The 21,014-nt window shown below is 42.9% G+C and overlaps 1 protein-coding gene and 2 long non-coding RNA genes across 9 annotated transcripts in view; 1 reads left to right on the top strand and 2 right to left on the bottom strand.

Moving 5' to 3' along the window:
* Window positions 1-12,738, bottom strand: part of KIF2A (kinesin family member 2A) — a 45,918-nt gene extending 33,180 nt beyond the window's left edge. For 2 of the 6 annotated variants that reach the window (XR_014224485.1, XM_082241917.1), the window contains exon 1: window positions 12,447-12,731. Coding sequence is in view for 5 of the 6 variants with exons in the window: in XM_082241917.1 (XP_082098043.1) it covers window positions 12,447-12,510 (64 nt within the window). In the remaining variant the exon portion in view is untranslated. Of the gene's footprint in view, window positions 1-12,446 lie in introns of all 6 variants that reach the window. The other 4 variants (XM_082241920.1, XM_082241918.1, XM_082241919.1 and 1 more) reach the window with 4 other exon arrangements.
* A 519-nt stretch (window positions 12,739-13,257) lies between these two features.
* LOC309514256 lies at window positions 13,258-20,571 on the top strand. 2 transcript variants are annotated; one of them, XR_014211837.1, is made up of 3 exons: window positions 13,258-14,118; window positions 15,042-15,134; window positions 17,739-20,571. It is a non-coding gene; the product is annotated as an uncharacterized lncRNA (long non-coding RNA). The 2 variants fall into 2 exon arrangements; XR_014211838.1 differs by having other exon boundaries at window positions 13,258-15,134.
* On the bottom strand, window positions 14,584-17,739 carry LOC309514301. Its single transcript, XR_014211902.1, has 2 exons — window positions 16,746-17,739; window positions 14,584-16,370 (listed from the first exon to the last, which is right to left on the bottom strand). It is a non-coding gene; the product is annotated as an uncharacterized lncRNA (long non-coding RNA).
* Window positions 20,572-21,014: the final 443 nt, after the last annotated feature.

The following is a 21,014-nucleotide window of genomic DNA, read 5'->3' as shown; positions in this document are numbered from 1 at the left end:
GCAACGCATCCAAAAAGATGTGATGTGTTCCTGAATACCATAGCTATAAAGCTAAATTTGCCTACCTGGAAGCAAGGGTAAGAATATGTGCAAAAGAAATGGATCCAAGAAAATACCCAGTTATTGCTTCTGGCCAAACCTGATAGCCTAGAGGAGAGGAGAGGTGGAGGCATACACAATCCAATAGGACATTGAGATAACCTGTGTATGCTAAACTCTCACACAAACTTTTCTTCCTCTTTTGTAAAATTTCATCTGATGCCCAAGATACCATTCAAAATGCTTGTAAAACTCTGTTGAGCTCAAAATGCAGTTTGAGAATCTGAGAATGAACAGCTGGTTAAAGACATCCAGAGAAAAATACCATGCATGTGGCAGCAACTTTCCAAATACCAGAACTGTTTTTGGAACTCAATAAACTTTTAAGAATGGTGTGGGGATTTGATGGGAACCACTTCTGGTTAAGAATTAGGGCAGCAGAGGCGGTGGGGGGTAAGGGTATGGACAGAACCCTAAGAACAAACTTACACCTGTAGGGACAGAAAAATTAAGAATGAACCAGAACCTTAAAAACTAACCAAGAATGGTGTTGTCTAACATTCTGACTATACATACTTCTTGACCTAATGGAATTTCACAGAACTATGGTTGCAATCTAGCTCTTGTCGCATACAAGTCTTGCCCAACAGGCAGTTGTTCTGGATTGTGATGCACATTCCCACAATCATAAAAATATACAAGTAGCCAGTTCAACTGGAACAAGAGTACTGCCTATATGAATACAAATGGATACCTGCATCCATGTTGGTTGTTCACATGTAAGCTTGCTTCTGCACACAACTTTCCTTGGCTGGATTACAGGAATTATGTCTGACCTTTCCCCTCTCCACTTCATCTTGTGAAAATTTAAAAACCTATGATGTATTGGTCAAACTAGCAGGTAACCATAATGCTTTTCTGTTCCTGTTCAAATATGATGTGTCACAACCACGAAGACGGTAGATTCCCCAAAGTATGTTTCTTCATAATATGAACAAACTGCCCACCTCCCAAGGTTAAGCCTTCTGCAGTTCTATGGCTACTATACAATACTCACAGAACTGAACTCACAGAATTCAGGAACTGACAAACGTTTGAAAATAAATGAATATGTTAACCAATGACAATCTATGAGAGGATATATCTCTGTTACCTGCTGATATAGACTGCCCTAGCTCTAAAGGGCTTTTTGTTCTAAATTCACATATATATATTATTTTTATAAGAATGTAATAAACAATCAGTTAGGGCCACATTAAGCTTGCCAAACATATGAATGATTCCATTTCAAATACTAGTGAGCAGGAGTCAAATTAATCTCCTGAGAAAAGCTTCAACATCAGCTACATCTTAGGATGTTTGTTATTTGAAATATTATTTATATAATTAAAGGCAATTAGGAAAATGATTATGAATCCACATGATACAGTAGCTATGTAACAGATTCTTCAGAAGAACAAAATAAATTCAGGTCCCCATGTTACAGTATATGAAGCATATTACTACAGTGGTACCTCGGGTTACAAACGCTTCAGGTTAGAAATGCTTCAGGTTACAAACTCCGCTAACCCAGAAGTAGTTGTTCCGGGTTGCGAACTTTGCCCCAAGATGAGAATGGAAAATGTGCGGCAACAGGAGGCCCCATTAGTGAAAGCGCGCCCCAGGTTAAGAATGGTTTCAGGTTAAGAACAGACCTCCAGAATGAATTAGGTTTGTAACCCGAGGTACCACAGTTTCCCAATAAGCAAAAATAAATCTTCTGTAGCTAGACTGGACAAAACCAGAAAGTATTCTACCTAGACTAACGCAACAAAAAATAAAGCAGTGTGTGTCCTCAGCATGTTGATGGTATCTCACTTTCAACCTTCAAACAATATCCCTCAACGGTTCCAACAGCAGAGGGGATTAAGATGTACCTTGTGACATAGAGAGATTAATACCTTGGGATCTGATAAAACATCCCCCAACCTGATAATTCAGAAATGTTGTGTCAAAAAAGAGCAATCTAGGAGATCACTCGCATCAACTTCCATGGGCAGCCCTACAAAATAGAAAGATACCATGCCAAAGGCCACCTTTGGGACATTTCCTACGTCAATCCCTACATTGTCTATTTCAAAAGCAGTCTTGGTCACTTAACTGTCCTGGCTATCTTAACTGTCCTGGCTATCTGGCACCTTGTACTAGTTTTAATCACTTATGGAATCCATATGCAATTTGATACAAAATTAAGTTTCTATTAATAAACTTGACCAATGCATCAGCATCCTAGTCAACTAGCCCTACCAACCATCACATTGGCAATGCAGTTATGAAATCACAAGTAGAGAAGAGTCAATGGCAAAAGACTTGCAGAATTGTTACCCCCAGTAATATGCTACCCTCAGTAGTAGCAATGCATACAACAAATAGGACAAATAGGACAGGGTTTCCAGAAACACAGTTGCAACTGCATGAAGGAGTGACAACCGTTGAAGAAAAATCATGCTTTCCACCTTGAGATGGTTAGAGTATACACTGACCAGGTTTGTATGTAACATGAAGACAAACTATAGTCTGGCACAAACAAGTGGGTTCCTAGAGCAGCGCCAAATTATGGTTTAACCCTTGGTGGCATGACAGCAACAGGCCTGGGGGAGGAGCACAGAGGTCATGAGCTTCACAACAAGAATTCACACATTTCCTTATTTGCACTAAGCCATGGTTTGATTTAGTGGCATGTACAAACAGAGAGTTCAGATTCCCACTCACCCAAGAACCTAGCTGTGTCATCTTGGCCTACTTGATTTTTTTCCAACCAAACCTACACCCTAAGGTTGCAAAAATGTAAAGTTGACCCTTAGAGGAAAGGCAAGACAAAAATGTGATTTTTAAAAAGTAAACAAGAGCCTCAAATAAGCTCTCACCCAGATAGCTCAACTGGAATCACAGCTATTCTACAGTTCCATAAAGATGCATAAATTGAACAGTTCCTTGTAAAAAAGTGAATACAGGTGACAACCATTTTAAGCATGTGTCAAATTGATGTGCGATCACTTACGCACAGGTCCTTTTGGACGCAGAAGAGGGCAAAATGGGGACATAACAGGGCAGGGCAAACTTATGCACACTCCGTGACACACGCAGGGGCTGGGAATGAAACGCTTGTGCGAAATGGTCACTGCCTGTATTCATTTAGGTGAGATTACATATATGATTTAGTGTCTTATAGTAAGGGCATTCAGTTCATGGCTATCAACAAAGTTGACAAGGGTTTTTTCAAGTCAAGATATCAAAATACTACACAAAGATGCACGAGAAAAGGAGCAATGCAGTCTGCTCAGTGTTACATTATTGGTACAGATAGATTATATCACCTTTAAATTGTTCTCCTCATTTTAAAGAGCTTCAACTATTTAAAAAAAATTATATGCTGCAATTTTATATTTTAAAAAAACAACAATTTACCAACAATTGCATTGAAATAAAAACCACATAAAAATTAAAACAGATCCCCAGTCGACTATTACAGAAAATGTTTTTCTTAATTGTCTGCATAAGCTTGGTGACAAAGAGAAGTTTTCAGCAAACATTTGGTGGTTAATATAGAAGGTGCCTCTTGAACGTCTTCTGGAAGAAATTCTACAGGGGTGGGTTTGGTTTTGTGCTGCTGTCAAATGAAGCTCCCCAACTTGGTGGACAACCAGCAACACTGCTACAGATTACTGTTATAGACACAGGTGAAGACATTCCTATTATCCTGGGCTTTAAAGATCTGATGAAGTTTTAATACCTGATTCTGGTACTACTAAGGAAAAAACAGATTTCAAACCATTTCCAAATGGATTTTTCACCAAAGTTAAATAAGAGACTATATAATAACACAAACTGCATTGCAAAGCCTTCAAGCAAACCAATTAGTGAAAGGTAGGCATGCTACCCATTATATTCAAAAATGATTCAGTGTGAATCCTAAATATTTAACAAGTCTATTTTTGTCTATACTCCAGTAAAAAGGTTGCAAAAGTCTGCCTTCATACACTTGGATGCTTTTAAAAAAAAGACCAGAATATTTCCTTATAATCTGGTCTATTCTTCCTGCAATTCCCTACCTTCACATTTTGTTATCCTTATCTCTCCTACATGAGCAGTTCTTTTCCATTCTTCCTGTTGACACTCCACATATTTGTAGGAATGCATGTTTCCCACTGAGCTTTTTTAATGTGAGGAGACCTCCAAGGTCCCCCAAATAGCTTCTAACCCCGTCACACCCCCCCAGCCAAATGCTTACTTCATTGTGCTGGTTCACCATCACCAACATTCACAGCCTCATGAACTGCAGCACTGGCAAGATTTTGTGTATGAAAATAGTTCCTCTTTCTAGCAACAGTGATGCCTCACAGCCAATGAGATTTGGCTATAAGCCAACTTCACCAAAAGTGAACAAAACTAGTTTAGAGTGAAGGCAATCTTCTGAAGAATCACAAAGACACCCAAACTGCAGGTTATCAAGGCTGCAAACAAGCTCACAAAAATTGCTCCTATGACTTCTTCAATGCCCAATTCAGGGGTTGCAACGTGACCTAAAGTGTCAGAGAGATGTGTCTTCTTTCTACAGCATCTCCCATAAAAGGAAAATATGGAAAATGTACATGACTGAAAGATTACCAGAAATGGAGGCACACTTCTCACTATGCAAGACACTGACAATGTCTGTGAAATATCCTTATCCCCACCCTGCTAAGATGTAAATCTTTTGACTTGTTTCTCTTACACTTTTGCTCCTCACCTCAAGCTACACAATCCATGATTATTTATTATAACCACAAAACCTGCTCTAGTTTTACTTTATAATATTACACATTGTATGATTCAGACACCAAAGACATGAAGTAAAAAAAAACTAGTCTAAAGCTTGAGTCATAATATTGCACTTCAATCTAATTGCATTAATTACATATCTGCATGGTGATCTATTCCTTCCATTGCTCATTAAATGTAAAATCTATGCCCCAAACACTAAGCTGTAGAACAGCAGCAAACAGAAAGTCTAAGTGCAGCATTACAAATAAAACTTTAGTGGTTAGTTAGCGCTTAAGGTTGCTATTTGCGGGTGGCGCTGTGGTATAAACCACTGAGCCTAGGACTTGCCGATCAGAAAGTTGGTGGTTCGAATCCCCGTGACGGGGTGAGCTCCCGTTGCTCGGTCCCTACTCCTGCCAACCTAGCAGTTCAAAAGCATGTCAAAGTGCAAGTAGATAAATAAGTACCGCTCTGGTGGGAAGATAAACAGCACTGCTCTGGTTCACCAGAAGCGGCTTAGTCATGCTGACCACATGATCTGGAAGTTGTACGCCGGCTCCCTCAGCCAATAAAGCGAGATGAGCGCCACAACCCCAGAGTCGTTCACGACTGGACCTAATGGTCAGGGGTCCCTTTACCTTTAAGTTTGCTATTATTCATAACTTAACTTCCCAATTTCCTTTTCTGTGCCCCCGCTCCCTGTCCAGCCTCAATTTCTAGAGAACATTTGTTGTTTAGTCGTTTAGTCGTGTCCGACTCTTCGTGACCCCATGGACCAGAGCACGCCAGGCACTCCTATCTTCCACTGCCTCCTGCAGTTTGGTCAAACTCATATTAGTAGCTTCGAGAACACTGTCCAACCATCTCGTCCTCTGTCATCCCCTTCTCCTTGTGCCCTCAATCTAGAGAACATAGCACAGCACTAATATTGCCCTACACTTGGCTGTATCAGACTGCAGGTTGGATTCCCCCTTCTAGAATGAAAGCTCATGAACTAAAGCTGGAAAAGTGAACAGTACCATTCACGCCTTAGAACTTGTTTCTTCCTTTGAGCTTAAGAGTATTGTGGAAACAAGGTGTAGGATTCTTACTTTCTCCCTTTCAAGAATGGAAAGTTAAACAGCATGGGAGGCAATATTCTATCCTTCAAAAGCTAATAGCCACATGCCAACTCATCTAATTGCTCTGGGGCAATGCTTACTCATCATATAAATGTATGAAATGGCCGAGTCAGAGCACAGGTCAATCTTGCCAGTATTATGTACAAGGATTAGCAGAGGCTCTTCAGAGTCTCAGGTAGGAAAGCCCTGCTACTAGAGGCCCATGTAGCTGAAGATGAGGGAGCTGAACCTTGAATTAGCTTTTTCAGGTGGCTAGGTCTCAGAAGTGCATTACTGTAATTCATGTGCACATCGTTTCATGACTTGCTAAAATTGCAGAATTACAATACAGTCCTTTACAGGACTACTACAAAGCAAACTCCACTGAGTTCAATAGGACTTACTCCCAGGTAAATGGCACAGGATTGCAGTCTAAGTTTAACAAGTTTTCAATACCTCAGTTCTCTTCTACCTGCTGCAGCTGCCAGTCTATACACACCTCCCAAGAAGTAAGCACTACTGAACTAAATGGGCTAAACGTCCATTCCACCCCCCCCCCCAACGCACCCAAAGATAATGTTGATGCAGTTCTAGCAGCTTTTATATAATCAGGCATTTCTGTAAAGTATAAAAGGTTTTTTTTCTTAAGTAAAAGGCTAAACTTTCAAAATGGGAATGGACATAAAAAATGGAAGTAATGGGGTCTAATGTCAACAAATAAACCACAGTGTGCATACTACAATTCTTGATGTAAAAGGCATTTCTGACCTTAGATATGTATTACACAATAAGTGCAAAAAATAAATGGCACTTCGACAGGATCCGTTTTCAGCATATATCAACAGAGCATCTATACAGATGTCCCATTTTCACTGAAGTTAATAGAACTCATCATAGTCATAGCTACCTTGTCCCATTAAATTAAATATTCCTCTTCATGTATGAAGTATTCTTGCTTGTCTATAAATCCAGACCCTGGCATGTTTGCTAGTGATTATTCTTGCTGCTAATTACCTAGCACTGCACAGCAGCAGGAAACAATGGGGTGTTACACATAAGGCACTAACAAACACAGCTGCTCTGGATGACTAAGGTAGTAGCTGGCTAACCAGGAAGTAGAAGACAAGAATACTGAAGTTCATGGCACAGTGGAAGTTAGGTCATATTACACCACACAGTTGCAAATAGAAAAGAATTATTTTGTCACTGACTTCCCTCTGCCCCTCAGACAGCCTTGCCTTCCAAGGAGTACAGGAGCAGATAAAGCTGACAGATCAACCCAGAATTGAAGCTAAGTATTGTAACTGGGTGCACAGAAAGGCCTGTCATGCACTTGAGAATCATGGACACCAGCATGCCAATGTGGGCAGCGCCTCTTTCAATACTGGTGGGAATAGACTGCATGGCCAATTATCTGAGGCAGACTAACTTTATTCCTTCAGTTCTGAAATTACATATTTAACCACAATCTAAAATACTGGTCTTGCCACTTGTCTTCCAGGAACTTAAAAGATTGAGATAAATTACTGATGATCTTTTTTCATGAAAGTAATGTGAGTTGCTGTCCTGGCAGCCTGATCAGCAAATTATTTTGCTAATTAATGCCCACGTGTCCAGGTATCCAACTGAAGTTGAGGAATCCCCAAGTCAAGAGATGGAGGAGGACAGGAAACAAACCCTATGTCATTTTTGCTCCTGGCTTTCTCCCTCCCTCAGGACAAACTAGATATTACACCCAGATATATGCCGCATTACCATGACCTCTTTCGAAACAGAGAGTAATCAAAACTGTGGCTTTGTTGGTGCGTAACCCTTTCCCTGTTCATCATTTATTTATTCCAAATTCTCTTTTATTTTTCCCTTCAGAGTTTCAAATATAGGCAAACATTCAAGTGGAACACTGGAAGAAACAGAAAACCAGTTGTAGGGGCAATTTGGAATCAGGAAATAGGGGGTTGTGTATCCCTGTGCTCATGATTCCAAGCAACGCTCTGTAAGTAGCTTTGTCTGTGAAAAAGAACCATGAGATAACATAACACATTTTAAGCTGTAGAGAAGGTAACACCAAGCGGAAGCAGAAAGTGCAGAGAAAACATAAGTGTTCAACCCAGCATGCCACATTCATTTGTATGTTGGCCAGAGCTGCCTAGATCACTTGTGCTGGTGCTAGTTCACCCAACAGAAAATGGCCTCTAGAGAGTAGCGGTCACAGAGCTGGTGAGAAAGATACATTTCTCTTTATGAAGAGGAGAAAATTGGTCTCCCATACAGTATAATGTTTCAATTAGGGATCGCTGAGCTTTGCTTGCTATAATACTACTGTCTGAAATCACTGTTTCAGAAATCCACCTAAGAGAAGCAATTCCTATCAGCATGGAGTTGCAAAGGCACAGAAACCATCCTCTGGTGCCACCTGTTGAGAGTTGCTGCTTGCACTGCACCCTAAACTAACTGTAAGGGCGTAAGACTTCCTTTGGAAGAAAGTAGGACATTTTAGACTAAAATTGATTTGTGTACTGCTTCCCACATTGTTTAACCTCTTGTTGATCCACTGTTGTCAGTTACAGGACACCATTTCTTGCACATACCTTAGGAGTAGGTGTGCCTTGTGGGAGGGCTGCTACTCAGCCATTCAATTGGGAGTCCCAGGTTTCTTGGCTTGGGGCTTCAGCAAAAAATTTATATAAATAGAATATCCCCTAGACTCTTCCCCCAGCCAAGTGCTGAGCCAAGGGTTACACACAAATCTGCATGTAACATATTGTTTGACCAAACTTTCCTTCTGTCTTGTCCGTACACCAGACGATGGGAAACAACAAGTGATTGCTCTGTATTCCCTAAGGTACAAAATGCTCTTTCAGCGGCTTCCAGGAGGTGGTGGGAAACACTTGCCTACCCACCCACTTCAGTTGAAAATGAATGACAAACTGCATATTTATAATGAAACAAGTAGTGTTTAGAAACATACATGATCACATGGAGGCATCAAGAGAAACTGGCCAGTGGTAGAGAACATCTCTTCCCACATGCAAGTGCCTGAATATTATACAGAAATTCTTTCAAAACCACTCCTCATTGTCTTATCACCTTCATATTAGATGGGTGCTAACTGGAGAGAAGAGCTTTACAGTTGTGGTGTTGTGTCCACAAGTAGAATTGTCCTCCTCAAGAAGGTTCACTTAGCACCAAACATGATGCTCTTTTGACACCTGGTAAAATACATTCCAATATGCCTAGGCCTTCAGGTATGTCACTTAAGATGGGGTTAACAGACTGATTTTATACTGTTATGTTTTTCATTTTTGTACTAACTTAATTTTATGTGTTGTTTTTCTTTAACAGTATTTGCTAGCCACCCTGACAATTTCATGAACTGAAGGGCAGCATACAAATCATTTAAAGAAATAAATGCTTGTGTTGCTTCTGTCTTGCCCACAGTGGAAAGTTACACCAACTGCAAGGGACAGAAAATATATATATATATATTCCAATGTGTCTCCGGTAAGTACCCCATCCATTCATCTATATATGACATGGATAGCTCAGTTGATTACAACATGGTACCCAGGTCCCTGTATTCGATTCCCTGTATGTTCCTACATTGCAGGGGGTTGAACTAGATGGTCCTCAGTATCCCTTCCATCCCTACAAAACTGGAGTAACAATTGCTGGGATAATTTTAAATAGTCAACTTTCTTATCACCTACACCCTATGCAGCTTTGTATGTTGGTCAGTCTTTCTTTTTTAAAAAACAAACGATATACAAGAACTACAACAAAAACTGTTTTAAATTTGTAAATACTTTATATACTGCAAGTACTGTGATTCTACAAACTGTAGACTATAACCAAGTCTTAAATTTTATAATTGTATTAATAAAAATGCCGGAAAATTTTCAAGTCACAGTTCTGACAGCAACATACCTTTGTTTCCCTCTCTAAAGCAATTAAGCTACCCAACATTCCTGCAATTTTATACTAAACTTACTTGGACCCATGGAACCTCACTTGTACTTGCAGAAATCCACAAAAAACCATCCTGCCAGGAATCTCTCCTTAAAATTAAAAGGACTAGATCCAAGGCTATTTGCAGGTGGTCTTATTTGAGTATGGCAGTTTTAAAAACCAGGGAGAAAAGAGCTCCCTGTTTATTTTTTAAAAAGTGAAAGATACAGTGGAAACATCAAAACAAATTTATGTGGTTACCAATTTTCACCCAAACAGAATCCCAATGCTTTTTCATTTAACTGACAGAAATATCACCCCTTGGGATTTTAGATATTAAGTATCTCATTGTTTTCGAAACACTCAATTCGTCTAAAGAACACTGAATTGTTTTCAAGGCCTTATAGTTATTTTCTTCCAACAGCAGTCATTCTGTCAAACCACTTTTGAAACAGAATTTTAGAAACACTTGGTGATGACAGGTGACTAACCAAACCAAATTAATTGCTAAATGTAAACTAGAAAACTACATTTTAAGCCTTCCACAACATAGCACATTCCTGGCATTTTAGACTACAACTCTCATCAGTCCCGGCCAGCAGACTGAGGTTAATGGGAGCTGTAGTCCAAATATCCTGAAAGGCACATACATTGAGGAAGGCTGGAATATCAAAGCATCTCTCCAAGTAGGAAAATGGCATCCAGGGCCTCCCACCTTCCTCCACCACTGGCTGAAGCAAGCAATGCCAGAGTTTTACTTCTTAGAATCATGAGAATGGGTTTGTAGATCAGAAGTACAGAATGAATCATAGAATCATAGAATGATAGAGTTGGAAGAGACCACAAGGGCCATCGAGTCCAACCCCCTGCCTCCATTCCAATGCAGAAAATATTTCTACTCAGTTAGACTACTATTCTACCCTGTCTGCTTCATTCACCCACCTGTCTCAACTGTGGCAAGGAGGAAAACCCAAACCCACACACCCCCATTGGGTCACTCTGAAGCTGGAATAATAATTTTTATCCTTTCTTAAATTACACAGCTGAATAATGAGTAGCCTCATCTCTCACACACCCTCTCACACTTAATTCCATTATATGAGTATGTGTAGCTGTAACGCTGCAATAAAAACACAGTCCTCAGAGTGCAATTAGAAGAGTTGAAAGGAAAAGCAGTTAAAAATACTATGTGCTCCTTCTCCCTTTTAGTACATCAGCATTAAATACCTCTGCTACGACATAAACACCTGATGTCCTCCCTCCTCTCCCCAATTATTTAGCATTGTTGGAAGAATCCCAAGCTGACCCCACCCCAGCATCAACGAGGCCAGCTAGCAACAGACGACATCACCCCCATCCATTGAGCAACAGAGATGGGCCCATCGATTCACTCTGCTTGCAGCCTTCCAATACGCTGTAGTCATACTATCCAAGGGTAATCGCTCCCAAGCTTCACCCGCCCACGAACTTCATCTGCATCTATAGAAAGCATCGCACATGCTGCTGCCAGGAAATACAGGGCAAAAAAGGGAAACACTGAATCAACACAGGAACCTTATTCTTTGTGAGGGAGGGGGGAGGGGGGCAATACAAAAATCCGGGTGTCAAAAGGCTGCGTGTGATTCTATTTCATTTAACACACCATGGTAAGATTTTTGTCGAATAATTGGCGATGGGGGGGGGGGGTGAGAGGTAAAGCTCCCTTGGCGTCACTGCATCCGGCCGTTTGATGTAAAGCTCATACCGATCTGTGTGCTTCTAAAGCACGCTCCAGTTGGGGAGATGACAGGTTTGCTCAGTGCATTTGTGGAGGGGAAGGTGGGGGGGGGGACCCACTCTCCTCCTCTTCCAAGCGATCGAACAAGCCACTCCAAAGCCTCACCTTTTCTATGCTACTACACATACCAAGCAGCTGTCCCACCTCGCCATCGCGGGCGCCGATCCCCCCCCCCACATACTCCCCGACCCCCTTCCTGCACCACCACACACGCATTGTGGGGCGGGGGTCACGCCCTTCCCTACCAGCCCCCCATCCGTTCCCCTGTCACTCCCTCAACCTCTCGAGACTGACCCCCTCCGCCCCACGGCTTCTCCCCCCCCCCGTGCCTCCTGTCACACACACACACACACCATATGTGTGCATTTATAAACATACACATTTATATATATTGACACACACCCTTTTCATTCCTCCTCCTCCTCCTCCTCCCCGCCCGCCCTTCCCCACAGCACTGCAGCAGCCTCACGCCCCGAGTCCCTCACAAGCCCACTCCCTCCCCACCGCTGCCACCATCACAGGAGGCGACACAAAAAGCGCCTTAGCGACAGCGGGCGACGCCACAGGCCCACGGCCGCCGCCGCGGCCGCCCCACACGCGCAACCCTCCGCACGCCCCGGCGGAGGGGCGGCTCGTGTCCTCCGCGGGCCCCGCGCGCATAAAGGGCCCCGGCCCCTCCCCCCTCCCGAAGGAGAAGGGCGGCAGCCAGGCAGCAGGAGGGAGCAGCAGGCTGCCGGCGCTCCCTCCCTCCTTTCCCATTGCATCCCTCCATCCCTCCCTTTCCTTCCCTCCTCCCGGCTCACCATCGCTGCGCTTGATCTCCACATAGATCCCTATCTGGATCTTGCCGAAGTTGGCCGTTGCCATCGCGTCATAGAGTGACGGTGGCGGGGGGGGGAGGGGAAGGGAGAGAGAAGAAGAGACTGTTCGGGGCCCCGCCGGGCGAGAGAGGAGGAGAAGGGGCGCCCGCGACGGCAGCGGCAGTTTCTACGGGGAAGGGGGAGGGGGGGAAAGGGAGGTGGAGGAGGAGGAGAAAAAGGCGCCGGCCGGATACAACAGTCGCCGGGAGCCGCTGCGGCTGCGCACACAATGGAGGCGTCACGGCAGGGCCGGCTTGAAGGGGCGGGAGGAGGCGGGGCGGACGCTGGAGTAGCGGCGGAGGCGGCGAGTTGCCCGAGTTTGGCGGGAGGAGACGTCGGGGGCCGCCGCCGCCGCTCGGCGCTCGTTTCGTTCTCGTCTGGGGCGCCCGCGGCCGAGAGGCTCCCCGGCTCTGCCGCCCGCTCCTCCTTCGCTCCCCCACAGGAGCCACACTGGGCGACCTAACATTTCAGACGTGCACAGCTGCTGCCTTCGCCCTTTCCAAGCCCGCCCTACTCCGCCCAGCTTCCGTGTGGTGTTAGGTACCGACTACTAGCACGACTGGACCTAATGATCAGGGGTCCCTTTACCTTTTACTACTAGCCCCATTTGGCGAGGAGGGGGTGCGCGGTGAATCGCTTGAACCGCGAGGTGAAATTTGAACTCAGGTTCAACGCTCAGCTCCTTGCTCAGGATACCGTCTTGAGTCTAAAAGGGGGCACAAAGGGCCCTTTGAGTTATAAGGTGAGTAGGAAAGAAAGCAGGGTCTGGCATTGCAAGCCTCAAAGTTATGGTAGTTTATAAAACTGACACCTGCCAAGCCATATATATACTTGGCATATCAGCTGCCTGCCCCTGAGGCAAGCTTATCGGCAAGGCAGCTATGGCAATGGCTTGCCTCTCCAAAAGGGTAAGGGAGAATGCAATGCAAAGGTCCAATACCAATATGAAGGTCTACCAGGCTTGTGTGTTGAGCATGCTCTTTTTGGAAGTGAGTCATGGGCAACTTAAGATCATCAGGAACATGACCTCAGCACCTTCCACATGTGCCACATCAGGAAGGTTTTGGGCATCACATGGCAGGACAGAGTTTCAAGCAGAAATGCGCTCTCCCAAGCCCACATTCACAACATGTTCGTACTCCTTTCTCAGCGATGTCTACACTGGCTTGGTCATGTCCACAGAATGGAAGATGGCAAGATCCCCAGAGAGCTGGCTTCAAGCACTAGGCCAAATGGCAGACCAACTCTGGTTAAGAGCTCTGCAAATGTAACATGAAGATTGGCAATGTGGAAATCCCTTGTATATAAACGCAGCACTTGGAGACAGTCAGGTCATGTAATCACAGCAGTGACCAGAGCAGAAATGCCTGCTGGGAGCAGCACAGAAAGAAGAAACACCATGGTACACCTCCATCAGCGCAACTGGACGCCTTCATCTGCCCCAACTGCAATAAAACATGACTCTCTTGTATCTTTCTCTAGCCACAGCAGGTGCTGTAACTCTCCAGCAGTTTGACTTTACCCTTCCATTGTCTCCCAACACAGACGGATGACAACCAAAATAAGGTTTATGGATGTGCCAGATTCAAAATTGATCCGATAATAATTTATGCAGGTACAGAAAGCTAAATAGTGCTTAAAATGGACACCTTGACCCCTTTTACTACCAGTTTTGATACAGGCATCTCATACATCTCTTTCCCATTTTGATAAACTGCTGGTGTACAGTATTTTATTCAGGCTTGCCGAAGAAGGCATGCTTTCATTAGTTTGTGGAAGTTCTGGGCAGTGGTTCAAAAATTTAAGATTTTCCTGCCCTATTGAAGCCTATGCTGGCAACTCCCAGCAAAAACTATGGTGTACGTGTAGTTTAAATTTTGAATTGAGAATTTTGCCACTTCTACGACATTTGCAGAAAGAACAACCTAAGGATTCTATGTGCAGTGCCTGTTTCTTTTGTTATAGAGCATGGCATTATGGTGTAAAGATTAGAACAGGGATTGCCAATGTTTTGGGGCCCTGATGCACATTTAGAAACCCAGAAAACACATGGGCACTACCTGCAATCACATACACACAGTTCAACTTTCAAAACTGAAATGCCATGCATAAAAAAATTATTGTTAGGCCCAACTTTGTGCAGGTTCATGCTATAGCACTGTGAAATGCACTTGAATCTGCTGCATTTAACCACAAGTTGCAGTTCACTGCAGGGTTTGTTAATGGAAGTGCATTTATAACAGAACTAAAATACATTTTAAAAAATAGTAATTATCAAGCAACTACTTTCATATTTTACAGAACTTGAATATTTTAATATAATTTCCTTTGAAACCCCAAGAAATCACAATGATGTTGTTTTAAAAAACCTAGCAGTTTAAGACATCTCATGTTGAATCAAGTTCTTAAAGCTAGGGTGTTGGAAGCTAAGTGTGATATCTTAACAGTCCTGCCCCATAATCGCTAATGATGTGCAGTATTACAAATTGTGCTTACAACTTACAGTTAATGCGCCCACACTTTCCCTTGCTCTTTCAGGCCCAAATTCAAATAAGGAAGATGAAGCACCTATGTTGCCCTCATCCTGCTTTGCCTTATGAAGCACCTGAGCCTCATTAGATAAATCAATCTGTGAGCTGATTTGTGACTATTTGTTGCCTAGACAGTACCTGGCAGGGTGGATTAAACAGTGGGAAGAGGTCTTCTAGCATTGTTCACTATCCTTATGATGATTCACCATATAGGAGGTTGTGTTTGGCACTGAATGACATAAGAGTTCAAAATTTATTCTGAATTTGGAATTGCAACATGATGCATGAGAGAAAAATAATTGCAGCAGACATCGGGTTGCTTTGGAACCTGAGATGATCGGGGGCAGTGATATGGATGGGTAAAGCATTACTTTGCTTCAAACTGCCCCCTACTAATGTCATTTCACAACAGAAAATATGTATGGGTCAAGATTTGTGAACTTAATAAGGTAACCTGATATTCTATGTAAGTCCTCTGAGAACCTTTTAGAAGGGGAGATCTGTTGACCTATACATGCACTGAAATATAAATAATCCACCCATTCCTCCTCAAAACCAGCACACTTATCACCTCTATACTGCTATGGTGCAGCTTTCTTGGTCCCTGTCGTCAATCAGCTGGATTGCTTACCAAACATGCTTTCATGTTTCATTACTGGTATTGTCGTCCAGTATAGCTACACATATCACACCCCAAGCAGCAATGGTACTACTCACATGTAATGCATCAGACAAGACCCTACCCCACTGTTTAACCCAAGTGTGGGAAAACTTTGGCCTTCCAGATGTTGTTGAACTACAACTCCCATCATCCCTTGGCCATTGGCCATGTTTTCTGGAGCTTTGAAGTTGTAGTCCAGCAACATCTGGTGATCTAAAGATTCTTCACAACTGGTTTAGCCCATCCTGCCAGTTACTGACATAAGCAACAAGTGTTTATACTCCACCTTTTTTGGTGTAGTTCGTGGTATTTACCCCTTTTATCCTTAAAACAACTGAGAGGAGGAAATCATCCAGTGTCTCACCCAGTTATCCGGTGTGCTTTGTGCCCAAGCAGGAATTTTAATACAGCTCCAAATCCAACACAAACCAGTTTATCATAGTGGCTGTAAGCATGCTTTAACTACCCGACACATTCACAATTTGCTTCCTTTGTTGTGTTGGTGGAGTATAAAAACCTGCTTGTGTTGGTGGAGTGTAAACACCTGTTTGACTAGGCTTGCAAAGTTTTATCTCCACAACTGCACAAAACAACACAGTAAGACCTTAATCCTGTGCCCTTTGTACAAAATCACTACATGTAATTCACAGTAACTGCCTTGGATTAACAACTTGCCTGATTCTGTAAAAAAGGTAAAGGTACCCCTGCCCGAACGGGCCAGTCTTGACAGACTCTGGGGTTTGTGCGCCCATCTCACATCTATTGGCCGGGGGCCAGCGCTGTCCGAAGACACTTCCGGGTCACGTGGCCAGCGTGACAACGCTGCTCTGGCGAGCCAGAGCCGCACACGGAACGCCGTTTACCTTCCCGCTGGTAAGCGGTACCTATTTATCTACTTGCACCCGGGGGTGCTTTCGAACTGCTAGGTGGGCAGGCGCTGGGACCGAGCAGCGGGAGCGCACCCCGCCGCGGGGATTCGAACCGCCGACCTTTCGTTCGGCAAGCCCTAGGCGCTGAGGCTTTAGCCCACAGCGCCACCTGCGTCCCTGCCTGATTCTGTACACATACGTAAATAACATGGATTGGAGTTCCTACATAATGCATACTAATTGAAAGCATGGGGAGTATCCTCTGCTCACTCCTTTTTGACCTCCCTATTTTTTAGTGTGATATGTTTTTTAGAGAGTAACTAATCCCATCTAAATGATCCTGAATATGAACCTTTGTATTTCTTCACCTAATTCCTTCTGAAGATCAGAAGGATCTTCTGTCCCTGTACTGAATCTGGCCCCCCACTTTCCATCCCTAGAGGCAAGAAAAGGGTGTGAATGTGAAGCATCTTCAGCAGTGGGCCTTGACATCCATCAGGAGTCTGATCTGCCATACAGTGGTACCTCATGTTACATACTGTCTCCTTTGCAAACGCTTCGGGTTACGTGCTCCGCTAACCCGGAAGTAGGTCTCCTTGTTGCGAACTTTGCCCCGGGATGCGAGCGGAAGTTGCACTTCGGCGGCGCGCGCTCAGCGGGAAGAACCATTAGCCTCATGTTACGAGCTGTTTCCGGTTACGAGTGGACCTCTGGAACCAATTAAGTTTGTAACCAGAGGTACCACTGTACTCCCTTGTCAAAACGAGCTGGTGACAAGAGCAGTAAACAGTCCTCCACCTACCTAATAGTTTGCCTGTCTTTCCTCATGGATTCTTCAGTGTTTAGTTTTGATCTGGGTATTCCAGAGAACAAAGGCAATCAAAATGAATTTAGTGATCTATAATATGAAAAGTAAGGGAGGCACATGAAAGAGTACATCCCCTTAAGTCTGTTCCCATGAAATTTCTCCTGGGAATACTGGAGGAAGGTTTGAGAACACTGATTAATGTAGATTTAGGCCTGATACTCAGCCCTGGTGTGGCAGTTAGGCTGGTAGCTTTGCTTTATATAAGCATCTTCCTCCCACTTTTTAATTGGCTATTTAAAAGGTAACTCATACTTTTAAAAACAACTTGTATTTATTGAACACCCTACATCTTTTTTTTCTCCCCAGGTGAGTATGGATGGTGTATAAGATCAGAATTCAAGAGATTCTGCTTAAGGGTCAATACCCAGCTCTCTCCCCCTGAGCTTTCTATATAAAAAGCAGCCTCTGGAGGAGTGTCAAGGTTGTATCACTGCAGAAGAAGGACTTAACCTTATCCCATGCTGTTTTCCTGATCTAAAGGTAGCCAGTGGGACAAATAGCAGCTTTGGATAGGGTTGTTTACATCAATCCAAATCAGTTACTTTTAAGAAAAAATAGAAACATCTTCTCATCAAATATGGCCTCTTAAAGTACTCTGTCTGAGAAGTACGGGCTTTGTGTGCTTCTTTTTTTACAGGAAACTTTTAAAGACATTGGCATTATCTAAGTACGTTAATGAATTAATTTACTTTTTCATACACAGTTAACATTATGGGACCTAAAATGTGGGCAGGTCCACCAGGCTATATTGGTCCACTTCACTTTTTTCCTTTTGGCCCAAAGGAGTTCAATAGTGTTAATATCTTTGTGCACATGAGCAAAACTAATTTCCCCAGAACTGTGCTTAAGCTTCCCCTTTTCAGCAATTGTAGTAAAATCATCTCAATAAAACTAACAGCTTGCATTAATTCCTGCTCCCACCTGAACAATTTAACCTTATTAAGAACAGCAATTCCTCTTAATTGACCAAAATAAAATTGGTGCATATTCACCAGTCCACTTCTGTCTCCTAATTTTTCTAATTCAGACACTTGTTCACATAAAACAGTAAGGCTGCATATAATTTATGCACCTGAAAAAGTCCAAATCCTCTTGTATTGGACAATCTTTCAGTAAACAATAATAGGTGAGCACTCTGGACTGAGTTTCTGTCATTCCTATCACATTATTATTCATGTGTATGATATCTTTAAAAACTAATAAGCCTTAGATATAGATATGATTTTGGAAAATGACAAATACTGAATAGAAAAGATGATTTGATGGTAGCTGAATAGCTGAAAGTGGACATTTTTGTTTCCTAGTATTGTGACTTCACTGAAGCAGCAATAGCAGCTCAACTCTCTTCCAGTTCCCTCCTTCCTACTCAATCCCCCTTTAAGCATCTCATTCACCGTATGGTGTAGCTTTTTAACACTACCCCCAGCTGAGTATAACACTTCATGAATAATAGCATTAGGAAGCAAGACTACAAAGTACTGCAAATACAAGAACAGTTACATCTACAGTGATACAAAGCTTTAAACTATTCTTTTTGCTCTGAAATAAAAAAGTAGACTTTTGTGTAGGGAAAGACAAACGACACCACCGAAAAATCACTACACAGCATTTTATTCAGTTTCCTATAGTTCTGTCAAGAAATAATATTTGGTTTTGCTATATAGCCATCACCATGATAATGTTTATTGAGGTTAGAGGATGGATTTCAAAAATTAATCATATCTGAGCTTGCACATATTTTGAGTAGAAATATAATTTAAAGTGATGTCTCTTAAAATTTTTACAACAGCAGCATTTATATCCAATATCTAAGCATATATAGCTTAGATTTCTATTTAGTGAAAATTAGTATGCAGGTAGTGTTCTGAAACCATAAGTACACATTTGTCTCAAATGTCCATTTTATTGTGCATTCATGACGATTTGTGCTCATGATGATATCAGGGTGGTCACATGTGATCCTGCTTTTGATACTGTTTGTGCTTGCAAAGGTTTTGGGGTAGTCACACGGCTTCATTTCTAAACAGTGTATATCCCATCACTTCCTGCTGAAATCCTGCAACTTGTTATCCCACAAATGTTCTGGTTTATTTTTTACCTGTTTTTGGTGCAGTAATGTGGAAGCATTGGGGAAGCATTGCAGAACAAGTAATTAAGCAGAATAAACCCACTACTGGTGCACTATGACCATGTCAAGAATAGGCGTGCAACACTGGTGTCAGAAGTGGGGTTTCCTGGAGGAAGGGCCTGTTAGTAAGGTGCACCTGTGCTGAAATAGGAGGAGAAATAGCTACAGACCTTGAGCAGCTTGAGAGAATAGAACAACATCAGAACAAGCAGTTTGAGCAGATGCTCTAGCAGCAGCAGTGGTGACAGATGGAGCAGCAGAACCAGTTGTTTGATATAATAGAGCCACGACTAGCAGAGTGGTAGGGAAGTCTCCATGGAGTGGAAAGTGTGACTCCATGCAACGTGCGAGCATGCCTGATGTGATGCTACAGGGGGTTAAAAGTGACCCAGGAGCACAGCTGCATGGCATCCAGAGGGAAGGGGTGGCCAAAGAGATCCAGAGCATGGATGGGCAGCTATGAGGCTTGGACTCCAAAGGGCTGCAGTCAGTAGCTGAAGGCAAGGGAGAAGACAATGCTTCCGAGAAGGGTGCACTGCCTGAAGCCAAGGAAATGCTGATTAATTTCTCTACTCCTTGGGAGCCTGCTGTGGAAAAGGAGCAGGAGGGATTGGGGGTGCCTGTAAGTGTGCAGTGGCTGTTGTTAATTGATTTCTTCACCCCCTGTGTGCTTTCTGTGGAAGAGAGGAAGCAGGAAGAATCAGTGCCTGTGGAGATGCCAGAAGATGAGGTGTGTGAGAGAGAGAGGAAGAGGAAAGTAAATTAAGCAAGGCCATTAGGAAGACTACAGAGGATCAAAGGGACGCTTTGCAAAAAAGCAAATGGGTGAAGCCCCTCAAGAGCTTAGAGTTGAGAGGAGTTACGTGACGGGAAAGCAAAAAGGCAGAAAGCAGGGCATGATGGCTAATATCTATTTGAAAGAGGCAAGACCCTCTTGGAGTGTAATGTAAGGAACCCCGCTATCATATGCTCTGGTTGTTAATGTGTATAAATAAACCATATATCTAAAGACACCACTGTCTTCTGTGCCTCATTTTCCAAAAGAAACAGACCCTGAGTAAGCATGTCTAGAACTCCCTGGAATCTTGCTCCACTCAGAGATTGAGGGTGGTATGTAACAATATTCTCCTGTACATGTTTGCGTTCATTACAGCTTATGGCTGAAACCAATTAAGTGAACTTGGCTGTATCTTGGTGTTAGGTATTGGTGGGGGCAAGGGAGACAGGTGATTGTTTAATAATAAAAAGAACAGTTATTAATAACTGAAGTTTACTTAATTCTAACTGAAATATGCAGAGCTTTTACAGTTCAAAATATGGCAGATATTAATATATTTTATTGTACTATTTAGTATTCATATTTTCCCTTTCTTCTGTAAACTGTGTCCAGAGGACAGAATAATTGTGTCCTAAATCTTCTCTTGCTTTTAGAAACATTTCCCTCCCTTAACTAG

This window comes from Podarcis vaucheri (assembly GCF_965113315.1).
Source record: "Podarcis vaucheri genome assembly, chromosome: 11".
NCBI classification, from domain to species: Eukaryota; Metazoa; Chordata; class Lepidosauria; order Squamata; family Lacertidae; genus Podarcis; species Podarcis vaucheri.
The sequence above is the reverse complement of the archived record's forward strand: the minus strand, read 5'-3'. Positions and strand labels throughout refer to the sequence as shown.